The sequence below is a fragment of the Ictidomys tridecemlineatus genome, chromosome 2, assembly GCF_052094955.1.
Source record: "Ictidomys tridecemlineatus isolate mIctTri1 chromosome 2, mIctTri1.hap1, whole genome shotgun sequence".
Lineage (NCBI taxonomy): Eukaryota > Metazoa > Chordata > Mammalia > Rodentia > Sciuridae > Ictidomys > Ictidomys tridecemlineatus.
The window spans coordinates 141,112,402-141,124,906 of record NC_135478.1 but is presented as its reverse complement, the minus strand read 5'-3'; the positions used below and the strand labels follow the sequence as shown (position 1 = coordinate 141,124,906).

The 12,505-nt window shown below is 33.2% G+C and overlaps 1 protein-coding gene across 4 annotated transcripts in view; it reads right to left on the bottom strand.

Annotated features, from left to right (window-relative positions):
* Nucleotides 1-12,505, bottom strand: part of Dpy19l1 (dpy-19 like C-mannosyltransferase 1) — a 94,990-nt gene that overhangs the window by 16,100 nt on the left and 66,385 nt on the right. For 3 of the 4 annotated variants that reach the window (XM_040291838.2, XM_040291839.2, XM_078039863.1), the window contains 4 exons: nt 11,178-11,237; nt 10,333-10,413; nt 4,014-4,115; nt 1,648-1,719 (listed from right to left, as the gene is read on the bottom strand). In XM_040291838.2, the coding sequence (XP_040147772.2) occupies nt 1,648-1,719; nt 4,014-4,115; nt 10,333-10,413; nt 11,178-11,237 (315 nt within the window). The remainder of the gene's footprint in view (nt 1-1,647; nt 1,720-4,013; nt 4,116-10,332; nt 10,414-11,177; nt 11,238-12,505) is intronic. The other variant, XM_078039862.1, reaches the window with a different exon arrangement.

Below are 12,505 nucleotides of genomic sequence, written 5' to 3'. Positions count from 1 at the left end.
TCTCCCTAAAGGAAAACAACTACTAAGAAGCACTGCTGATCTTGAAACCAGATATTCTGGCTTCAGATTCACATTTGGTACTGCTTCCATTATGCAAAGGTGTTGGGAATTATCTGTCCTTAATCACATATATACAAAACTAGAGAACTGGCTCAGACATAATTACAGTCAGAGCATTCAAAAGCCAAAATCACTCACTATTCTTTTGTACTTAATAGTAACTGGGAAGTCATCTGATCTAAATCCTATCCCAATATGGATGTTTCTACAGCATTGCCAACAGTTTTCAGACCTTGGCAATATTACCTAGCTGCTGCTTGAATCTGTAACACTTTCCTAATTAACCAAGATCATTTCTGGTTTGAAGTCTTTCCTTCCTGGAATTGGCCATAACTTTAAGGAACCAGAATAAATGTAATCTTATACATGGGAAACTTTTAAATATTTGAAAATAATTATCCTTTCTCTAATTGCATCTTTTCTTCTTTAACCAAATACCCCAGCTTTCTTAACCTGATCTAATAGTTTCTATTATCTCTTGCCATCCAGGTTGCTGTCTTATGAATACGTTCTGGATGGTCAATGTCCAATATTTTTTCCATATCTACCAGGTGCACACCACCAGTAAGTATACAAAAGAGCAAAGCAGGCATGTGCCTGGCACACAGTGGGAACTATGACCTGACTGAAATTGAAAAGTGAGTCCAGAGTTGAAAACTACACAGCACTCACTGAAGGAGATGGTGTAGAGCCCATCTTGTTCTTTCCTTATATTTTAGTGGACACAATAATCTTCTAAATCAGCATGTGTCAAATGGGGATGGTGATATCTACCTACCCCACAGGGATGTCAATAACCAATTGAAATGTGCATGTAAAAAATGTTTTGAGAGTGTACAAAGCACAGACTAAATGTATCATATGAGAAATAATTATAGTCCATAATATTCTACAAATATATGATATTGGGTTAACACATCAATCACTAGTTACAATTCAGAACTTTTAGGGCTTACTGCCTCTTTATTTAATCACAGGTTAATATCAATTCATTCTCTTAAAATACTCAAGAGTTACAGTGTTTACAAATTACTAAAAAAATTGAGAGTATCATACCTGTTCTTCCCTGAAGACTGGACCCTCTTGGGCTTGGTTTACATGTGGGCTTAGAATTGCATTATCAAAGCCAACCTGGAAGCCTAAACGTTATCTAGCTTATCAGTACATTGTTAATTCTTTTTTCTTTTGAATAAAGACAATTCAAAAGTCACTGACACTAATCAAATCATCTAGAAAGGTATATGTTAAAATATTTTGAGGGAAATATTACATAGAAGTTAAAAGTAATAATTTGCATAGGCAAAACTAACTTGTGTCTGGGTTAATACAGTCTCTGATCATGTCTTCCAAAACTACATGACTATCAAACTGGAGTCTCCCTGTTCCTATGTCTATGTTACAGTAGCAGAGAACAAAATATTTTTAAGATTCATAAACATTCATTAAAGGCTATTAATAAGAAAATATAGAATGTTTCAATAAATCAATACAAAACATTGATTATTAAATAGCCAAATATATGTAAGTATTATGCAAAAAACAAGTGAATATTTTATTGTAAGAAAGAGATCTAAAGTACATGCATACCTTTCTAACGATTGCAATGAATACTACAAGTACAGCTGGGAGCAACAAAGTCTTTGTATATCTCAGAGGAGTCTGCAATTGAGAGAGACGCTTTATTAAATGGAAATGTAGTTTTACTAAATAAAATTATTTCAAATAATGAAACAGGTAAATTTCTAAATGCATAAGAAGAGCAATATGAACATTCCACCTATCAAAGGTCCAATCTACTACTGACTCTCATCATAAAAATGAAGGTGTATTTCCATAGAAACAAATTTCACCAAAGCATTGAGTTGGAAACACTAAAATACAGTTCCCAAATACTTGTAAGTGTGAAATGTGAGCAGAGATTGCTTTTCATTTTTTGCATGCTACTTGCTTACTACTCATCTGAGATTAAGTAGAGAGCCTTTAAGTGGATCAAGCTTCCCTGTGCATTTTGTGGGGGGTATCCACAATCTTTTTTGATTCATTCATCCCCCACAACTCACAAAAAAATATACATATGACAAATATTTATGAAGGAAACAAAAAGATATTTTTACATTTGCTTTAATAACAAATAAAAAACTACAAAAATGTTTTTAACAACAAAGCCTCTACACATCATAATACTGTGTACCTCTCGATTATCTCCCCACCCCAAACCAGTGTTAAATTTTGATCTCTTATACTTTGTGTGTTAATTATAGGTAAATAATATCCTACCATTTTATTCACTCCATAATACATCTCAAACATTACATGTTAGTATGGTACCATAATAGGGAATAACTTGCTAAAACTGTCCTTCCTCCACACTGAATGGATATACATTCCCTAAGATGGCACCTCAGGACTGTGTCTCAGAAGCACAGTTCCTGAATTCAGATACCCATGGAAATGGGGAATAGCATGTTGCCAACAACTTTTCTGTTTGCTTCAAGTTGAATGAAGTCTGCTATGCCTTGGTAAACAATTTGCTTCATCACAGAACCAATTAATACTCTCAGGTTGTAGTGGCACATATGATGTCTTTAATAATATTAAGGGACTTCTACCATACCCTACTTCTCCACTGGTGTGGAGAAGAAGGAGTTTACCTTCTATTTCCTTTGCCACTTCCCTGAAGGAGGCTTTACCTTCTGTGAATATGTATTTTCATTTTATCTTGTAAAAAGTACAAGATACTCTTTTGATTCTTTCAGCAGGTTCAACACCATAATTCATAAAACTTTTACCAGCCATTATATGTCAAAACCATAAACACAATAAATGAAAACTGAAAGACCAACTGGAGTAAGCTGGACATCTTCAGGATATACTTAGCACAGAACGGCTGGTGGGTAAGTTTGCACTATGGTCCACTGGTTTGGAACTCAGGACAATGGGATAACAGTGGTACTGCAGAGGAAACAAGTATGTCCATAAAATACTGTTGGCCATTTTTTTTGGGGGGGGGGGTACCAGGGATTGAACTCAGGGGCATTTGACCACCAAGCCACATCCTAAGCACTATTTTATATTTTATTTAGAGACAAGATCTCACTGAGTTGCTTAGCACCTCGCTTTTGCAGAGGCTGGCTTTGAATTCACAGTCCTCCTGCTTCAGCCTCCCTATCCTCTGGGATTATAGACATGTGCCAACAGGCCCACCACTGTTGGTCAATTTTATACATTCATACATACAGGCTGAATAGAAAATGTGTAACAGATAATAAAATTCAAGAAATCAGTGCCACATTGCTGGTGTTTAAATGGCAAATATATGCATGTTTATTGAACCAAACCAGCTTATAAAGTATTCCCAAATAATATTTTATTTAAAATACCAAAACTACTTTCTATAACATCTCATTTTATCTTCACAATATCTGTTTGTAGTGTGCCACTAGAAACTAGTAAACTCTAACACAAAGAATGAGATTCACTTGTTCAAGACCATTAAATAATATTGCAGACTCAAATCCACTAACCTACTCTGGTTTCCTTCTAAACATATGAATAAAGTTTTAGAGAGAGAAACATTGTTGGAATGAAAACCTGTGCTCAATGATATTTAAAAGCAGTGAGATCATTCAAACCACCACAAAATGAATGGAAATGTAAAAGCTTGAGAGGGCTGTCACTAAAAAGACAGAACTTGAAAATGCCCCTGTGTTTACTCATCCAAAAAACTGTGGCTAGTCTGAATGCATATTTCGAAATTACCAAAATGAAAAGAGACCATATATTTCAGGGAGCTATACTAATGTAAATAGAAACATCTTCCTTTTAGCTGCCAGATTTTCCTTTTCCTTTAAACTGAGATAATAGTACATATAGAATCTGAAATAACAGGGAACCCTTAATGAAAAATACAGGGGCTAAAATCCATTGAAAGAAAACTAGAAATCACATCTTACCTCCTTTTCCATAAAATCGAACTCTGCTGCACAGGTATACAATAAAGTATCAAAATCCTTATAACTGAAGAATTTTGATGTTAATAAGTTGCCAATATGAGCCTATTAAGAAATAAAGTGAGGAACCATTACATTAAACCAATTATTGTCATAATGCACTTTAATCTTACAAGTATTTACAAATAGTTTTTACTGCATTACAGAGCTCATTGTTTCCATACTAGACTTTTTTGTTGACGTTAAGTGCTATTCCCTCTCACAGCAGCCCCTTCTTTTGCTGATCAATGATAGTTCCAACACCATCCCATCTTCCACTCTCATCAATGTGCCAAAGGCTTCTTACTGGGTTTTCCTGTCACTGTGCTAAACCTGGTGAAGCCAACCAGGAAGTATGAGCTTTGGAACTCAGACAGACTTAAGTCCATCATACAGGAACCTAGGCTATGGAGTGAAGAAGGGAAAATATTAATTCTGAACTCTGGAAATGGGATTTAAAAAAGACTACATGAAGAAAATAAAATGGTAAGGTGTTGGAGTAAAAGTACCTTTTGACCAATAACCAACCCTCGTGTAATTCTTCACATTACCAAATGCACTCACTTACAACTGCCCACAAAAAGCAAGACAAGGGAGGTGGGATTATTTTCAATTTATAAATGAGAAAACTAGGGCTTAAAGACAAAACAATTGCCAAACTTCATTATTGTCTAAAAAAGCAAAGACAAAAGAAAAGAGGGGAAGTTATATCTAAGACACACCAAACCTAAAATTCATGTGACATCTACATGAAGGAGAGGAACAGAGTGAGAATAGAAACTGAAGTGTGGTAGGAATGTGATGATGCAGTGCAAAACACTCTGTCTTGCTGAGGGAAGACATGTATGGTGATAAGTTTAAGCAATCAGTAGGGAGGATATATGGCACCTAAAATAGCAAAAGAAAACAAATCCCAAATAAAATGGAAGAAAAGGACCCTACTATTATGTTAATTGCCACATATGCAAAAAGATTAAATTCACTAATTAAAGGACAGATGCTCAAATTGGGATTAAGGAAATAAATCCACTATTATGTTTTGTATAAAAGATATACTTAGAGATAGAAAAGTTGAAAACAGAGAATAGAAGAAGATAAATCAGATAAATTTGAAACAAAGAAATCTAGGTTTGTTATTATAATATCTCACAAAACTAAATTCAAGCAAAAATATATAAAAAGAGACAATGAATAATATTATGAGCTAGTAAAATTAACAGAAAAACAAAATTATACACATCATGAACATATTTGGAAATAACCATCTAGTCAAAATATATTAAAAAAAACTGACAAAGCTGTAGGAAGAAACGGATAAGCTGACAGTGTTCATTAGAAATGTTAAACCCTGCTCCCTAGAACAGAAAATGCTGACAAAATTAACATAAAATTTGAATAATATAATTAATTAGCTCATAAACACTACAGAATATGAACTTCACAAAGAGATCATACACATTTTTCTTTAACACTGCAAAAATTTTTAAGTGTTCTTATACCATTTATTTAGCTGATTCCAAAATATTGATAATTTTTTTTCCTGATGATTAATGCAATAAAACTAGAAAATAACTAGGATGGCTTTTAAAATCATATTGTTTAGAAACCAAATAACATAAAATGTAATACTTTTTAGATTAAAGACAATCATAAAATGATCAATTTGTAAAATACACAAAAAAGTACTACTTATAGTAAATTTTTAGCTTTAAACCATTTACCAGAAAATAAGGGCAGTGACAACAAAAAAGGTAAGTGCTCCCTCAAGTTTGATCTCATTCATATGAGAATCTAAAAAAACTGTTATCACAGAAGTATAAGAGTGATTCCCAGAGGCTGCAGAGAGCAGAAGGAAGAAGGGTGGTAGGAGAAATGTTTTATTGCATTACTGATCAGAAAACAGTAACAGATAGGAGGAATGAACTCAGGAGATGTATTACAGCAAGGTGATTAGAGTTAATGACAGTTTATCATACTTTTGAAAAATGCAAATAGGGTGTTTTTAAGTGTTCTTACCACAAAAAATGCTAATGATATAATAATGTATAGTGTATGTACATTTATATGTATATACTTAGACACATATATACATACACACACATATAAAATGAAATGGTTAAATCTAGTTATTTAAGTTGACTAATATATATCAATATAAATATATATTCCAAAACATCAAGTTGAACATAATAAATACAATGTTATCTGTCACATTAGAAAATAAAAACTTGTAAATTTTCAAAAGTTAATAAATACATAAGTGAACATTTCCCATATATGCACATATGCAAAAATTTCAGTAATTTTTAAATCTAATTATATTGAATGTTTTTAAAAAGTTCAACTAAATTATCAAAGCTTACTCCATATGAATTAGAAAGTTTCCTAAAGACGTTTAAATTGAAGTGAAAAACCTACTCATAAAGAAAACTCCCAGCCCTAAGGGCTTTCAATATTGAATTTTACCTAATATAAGGAAGAAATATCAGTTCTACAGAAATTCTCTCTAAAAACAAGGGAACTAAACATATTCCCACAATTTTATGGGGTTATTACTCTAAAACCAAAACCAGACAAAATCATTATAAGAAAAGAAACTATTACTAATCATCATGAATATAGGCAAATTGTATAAAAAGATGAGCCTAGAAAATCCAGCAATATATAAGAATAGCACAATGTGAGCAAGTAAGGTTTATCCCAGGAATACAAGGCCAGATCAAACTCAAATATCGGTCAATGTGGGATTTTCAGACATGGAAGAGGTAAAAAAAAAAAAAAAAAAAAACAGGTAAATACCCTCCCCCAAACAACATAAAATTGAACAAAATTGCCACTACCAATCATATCAGGTTCTAGAAATCAACCAAAAGGAAACAACCCACTGAGAATTATTCAGTGGTTTAAAAACACTCAAATTTTGGTAAGAACTGTAGGATGCTGCTTTCCTGCCTAGGCTACCCCACTCACCATCAGTTCCACCACCACCGCCCCAGATAAGTCAGTGCAATGGTCCTACCAGGTAGAGCTGGCCAGGAAGAAACCAAAACTTCACCTGGAAGAAGCTGCATTGATTTGGGCACAGAGCAAAAACACACCTGAGTTCAGAGGTATTATCTGTAAAAGCAGTAAACTCAGTAAGAAATAAAAGGCAAAAGACTTTCTTCCTGTCAGAGCCTAGGTTGCAATCCCAATGAGGTAAACAGAGGACTGTCAGACTAGTCAGAAATTCTACAGAAAGAAACTGGAAATAAGGTAACCATCATGGCCACAGATAAAAGTTTTCATATCCTTGGAGGACTGGAAACCTGCATACATGCCCAGAGGAGATCCAAGAGACCCTTAACTCTCCAAGAGTCTTTGGCTGGCAGGATGGAAAGTGACACGCACATTCATTAAAGACCCAAGAAGGCATGACAGGTAGGAAAAAATGGGACAGAAATGAGTTATTTGGCCAAATAGGCCTGAATGTGACCATTTGAAAAATCTGCTTGCAAGTTGGCCACCTGGATTTTAGAAGAGTTCCCACTGCTATAACCAGTAAGAGTGACTTATTATACCTGATGTATACTAATAATGTGGTTTATTTATTTATGAAAACCTACATTCCTTCTAGGAGTCTGGAATTTTGATATGTGGTAGGCAAGGATGCCAACATGACCAACCCCCAGTAAAATCCTTGGGCATTGAAGTCTCTATAGTTTCCCTGGTAGATAATATTTCATGCATTTTGTCACAACTCATTGCTGGAAAATCTAAGGGCATCCCATAGCTAGTAGGGAAATGTTAGAAGTTTCTACTTGGTTTCTCCCCAACCCATGACTTGTGCCTTTTCCCCATCACTATAATAAATAATTGTCATGAGTATGACTATATGCTGAGTCTTGTAGTGCTTCTTAGTAAGTATCAAGCTAGGAAACACTGCAACACACTCAAAAACAGTCTGCAGCACAGAGGTTCACACTTATGATCCCAGCAGCTCAGCAGGCTGAGGCAGGAGGATTGCAAGCTCAAAGCCAGCCTCAGCAACTTAATGAGACCCTGTCTCAAAAGAAAAAATAAGAGCTGGGGATGTGGCTCAATAGTTAAATGCCCCAGGGTTCAATCCCTGCAACAATAACAATAAAAACAAAAACAAACAAACCAAAAAATCCAATCTTCACTCTGAATTTGCTCACCAACCCACATTCAGATCCATCAGGAAAGAGCAAAAGATATACTGCTTCAAGATATCTGAGCTACAATTCTGATTACTGGCTGAACACTAATTTATACAGACAGGAGAGTGACATCTAGAAAGTCAAGCTAAAAAACAGTAATAAAACAAAAACAAAAACCAGAAACATTCTACCACTGAAGTATATACATCCTCAATTATTTTTCAAAATTTTATTTTGAGACAGAGTCTCACTGAGTATATACTTCAATGGTAGAATATTTACCTAGCATGCTCAAGCCTCTGGGTTCAATCCCCAGTACTGGAAAAAAAGAAAGAAAGAAAGAACTTATAAATAAAAATAAAATAAAATATCCCAGTTTTGGAAAACTTAGACATGCAAATGTCTAAGTCTGACACATATTCAGGAAAAAAATTCATCAATAAAAACTGACTCTGAGGGCTGGAGATATAGCTCAGTTGGTAGTGTTTGCATCACATGCATAGGCCCTGGGTTCAATCCCCAGTGCCACCAAAAAAACAACAACAACAAAAAAAAAATCAGTGACTCTGAGAAGGCTCAGATATTATACTTAGCAGACAAAAACTTCAAAGTGGCAATTACAAATTACAAATATGTGAAATTTTTAAAATCACATTAAAAATTAAAGCATTATGCTAATGACTCAGAAAATAGCAAATTTCAAGAGAAAATAGAAATTTTGATAAATGAAAACTCCAGAGTTAAAATGTATAACTGAAATGGACACTTCACAGGATGGGCGGAACAGCCAGTGTCAAAAGGCAGTATAATCAATAAACTTAAAGACAGGTTAATAGAAATTATCCAGTCTGAAAATTACAAATAAAGAGACTAAAGGAAAAAAAACAAGCTGAGCGTAAGGTGCATGCCTATAATTTTAGCTACTTAGGTTACTGAGGCAGGAGGATTCCAGTTCAAAGCCAGCCTGGGCAACCTAGCAAGACCCCTTCTCAAAATAAAAAATAAAACATGGACTGGGGATGTAGCTTAAGTGGTAGAGTGCTAAGACATACCCCAGTACCAAAGTAAGTAAATAAATAAATACTGGCAGACAGACAGAAAATAGAGGGGGAAAAAAAGAAAGAAAAACAAACAAAGCCTCAAAAACTGAATATTAAGCACATAAACATGTTAATGGAGACATTAAAAAATGAAGAATGTTTGAAAAAATAATGAACAAAATCTTCCTAATTCAAATGAAAAATTGTAACTTATAGAAATTCAATAAACATCTAGAAAGATGAACAAAAGATCCACATTCTGACATATGGTGTGTGTGTATAAATGTGTATGTGTGTATGTATACACAACGATAATAAATGACAATAGCAACAGTAATATAAAATAACAATGATAACAACAACTAATATTTATGAAGTACTGACCCCATGTTATTCTGCACAAAAACTTTATACTTATTGCCTGAGATCTCACAAGTAAAAACAGGACAATTAGGATTTAAACCTAGGTCTGTCTGACACCAGAGCTCATAAACTTAAAGGTTGCACTTTGCTGAAAAGAACAACTGGTTTACAAAGCAGAAGTTTTAAAGCCTCTAGAAAGTTACAAAACAGAAAACTTATCATTTTAATTTTTCTCATAGTCAAACATCAAAGCAAAAACACCTCTATTAATAAGCCTAACTTAGACTAAATTACCTACAATGGCTTATAAATAGAGCATTCACAACATTGACCAGAAAACTCAAAGTGGGAGCAGTGAGGATCTCCAGTTGAGGCTCTGAAGATAGCATCTTTATCTGTTACAAAAGGGGATAATTAAAAAGTCAGAGGCTCCATAGACCTTAAAATCTGGGCTTTAATTTCTACTGTTTCTTTGCATTAAATATTTAAATATTTGTGATGTAGAAGATATAAAAAGATACAAAAGAATTATGCCAAGATTAATTCTGGAGAATAAAAACTATATACATAATCACATTTGCTTTCTATCATATTAAATAATAAAAAATGGGTGAATAGACTTCACCTAGAATTAGGTTTAAATAGTAGCACTTTAATAACTCAAAAATTTCATTCTCAGCCTGTTTTGAGTCTTCTCACGTCTTTTAAGTGAAAACTTACATCATCTGCAATCCCAAAGATTCTAGATGTCAAATATTTGAGTATAATGGTTCCAAACAACCAAAGACATCCTTGGATAATCTACAAAATAAGTGAATGAATAAATAAATAAATAATTTAAAAAGAAACAAAATGAACTTTGAGGCTTCAAATTCTATAGCCTAAAGCTTTAAATGTCTCTAAAAGAAAATGCTGCAAAATGTATCTCAATTTTAAATAAAGCATGGTGCTCCAAAACGAGGGACACTAGCTACAAGTGAAAATATATACTTAAAATTTTATTAACAAAAATTAATTACTGGGGCTTTGTATGAATTCTCCTTCTATGGAGATTACTTATATATGTGCCATTTCTCAAAAGAAATGTAGATAATAAAACTGGAACTATCCTAGACTAATCTTAACTTGCTTCATGAAAAGGGCAAAGTGGTACATTAATATTGAGTCTTAAAATATAACAAAATTGTAAGATATATTAAAGGTAAAACATAAAATTCAAAGGTCAAATGTTTTCTCTTATATGTAGACTCTAGAGTAAAATAAAGGGAAGGGGGAGGGAAGGAGAAGATAACATAAAGAACCAATCAAATATAAATTAATACATGGGTGAAAGGAAGTCTAGTAGAGGAAGGAGAATGGGAGAAGGGAGGGAGGACAGGAAGAAAAAAAGGAAAAAAAAGAGGGGATCTTGAAATGAAAACTATTTCCATGCATATATGAGTTTGTCGGGATGAACCCAACTACTACTATTATAACCATAAAACTTTAATAATAAAAAAAGTAAAACATAAAACCAAAATATTTTAAAGAAAAAAACATATGCATTAAAATAGACTGATTCTTACCCATAAACTAAGCTCAGACACATTTATTTTCACAAAATGTGGTTTCAATGCCAGCATGCCCTGAATAGAGAAAATAACAGTTAATAGAATTTCAAGAAACAAATAATTACTCTAAATAGACTCTTAAGCATCTAAGATTCAGCACACTGTTGATTTTCCACATAGTATTACTATATACTCATTTCTGTAGTCAGTAATTTCAAAACATAGCCTTTATTATATCCAAAGATTAGGTCAGTTAGTAACTCTGCAAAATTGAAAACAGAATCACCAGATAGAAATTTCTAGGATTGTTTTTACATATCTGATTTACCTAAGAACCAAGAAGCAAGTAACAAATGCAGAATTTTAGGCAGCAGTCATATAGGCATAAGATTTTATTTAAACTAAAAATTATTGGCTCCTGGGAGCACAAATGTGATTTTACTGGATCAACTAAATACTTCTCTGACAAATCTAAAGTCTTTCCAAGTACATGAACTCCCAAAGTATATCACCTTTAGAGAACAAAACCTAATTGAAACTTGGCAAATATAATTAGATACCAAAACACATATATTTGAACCCAAATTAAGTCATTTCAGAAGTTTTCTGAGCATTTGCGAAAGTGATACAATTCAGGTTTCAAAATCATTAAACACAACAATACACAGGCAAATATACATAAATATACAATATTCTATAACTGTTAGTATTATTTATATACCATGTAGAAAGTACACATAAATCTGCTTAATTCATACCTAAGACAATGTCAGTGTCAAGCATCTGGCAGTGTGCCTGACACACTGTCAAAGCTCAAATGAACTCAAAAGAAATTTCTTACAAAATGAACTTATATGAGATTGTATTCACATGCATTATTCAATTCAATGACTTCCCTGTACACAAGTACAAGGAATTATATATTTTATCTTAAGGAACTGCAACATTTGCTAACATAGGCAGGTAATTTATAGAAGTGAGTATAGTGTCACATTTCCTAATTATAGAGTATACTGATTTTAAGAACTAAACTCATTACTGCCAAAAGCACAACAACTCAGTTAATGACTTTTGTTGAAAACACTGCATAGAACATGCTATTGATTTTCCACATAGTATTACTATATTATATTACTATTTTTGTGGCTAAATACATTCAAGTCACACATCTAAAAAGGGTAGGAGCCCAGATTAGGAAGAGGAATATTTTTTGAAAATGGGCTTTTTATAATTATTATTTGTAAAATGGGATAAACATTAGGAGCTACAAATGTATTGATGGGTTCTAGTTTGTAAATAATTATTATTTGTACAATGGGATGACAACATAGGAGACTCCAAAT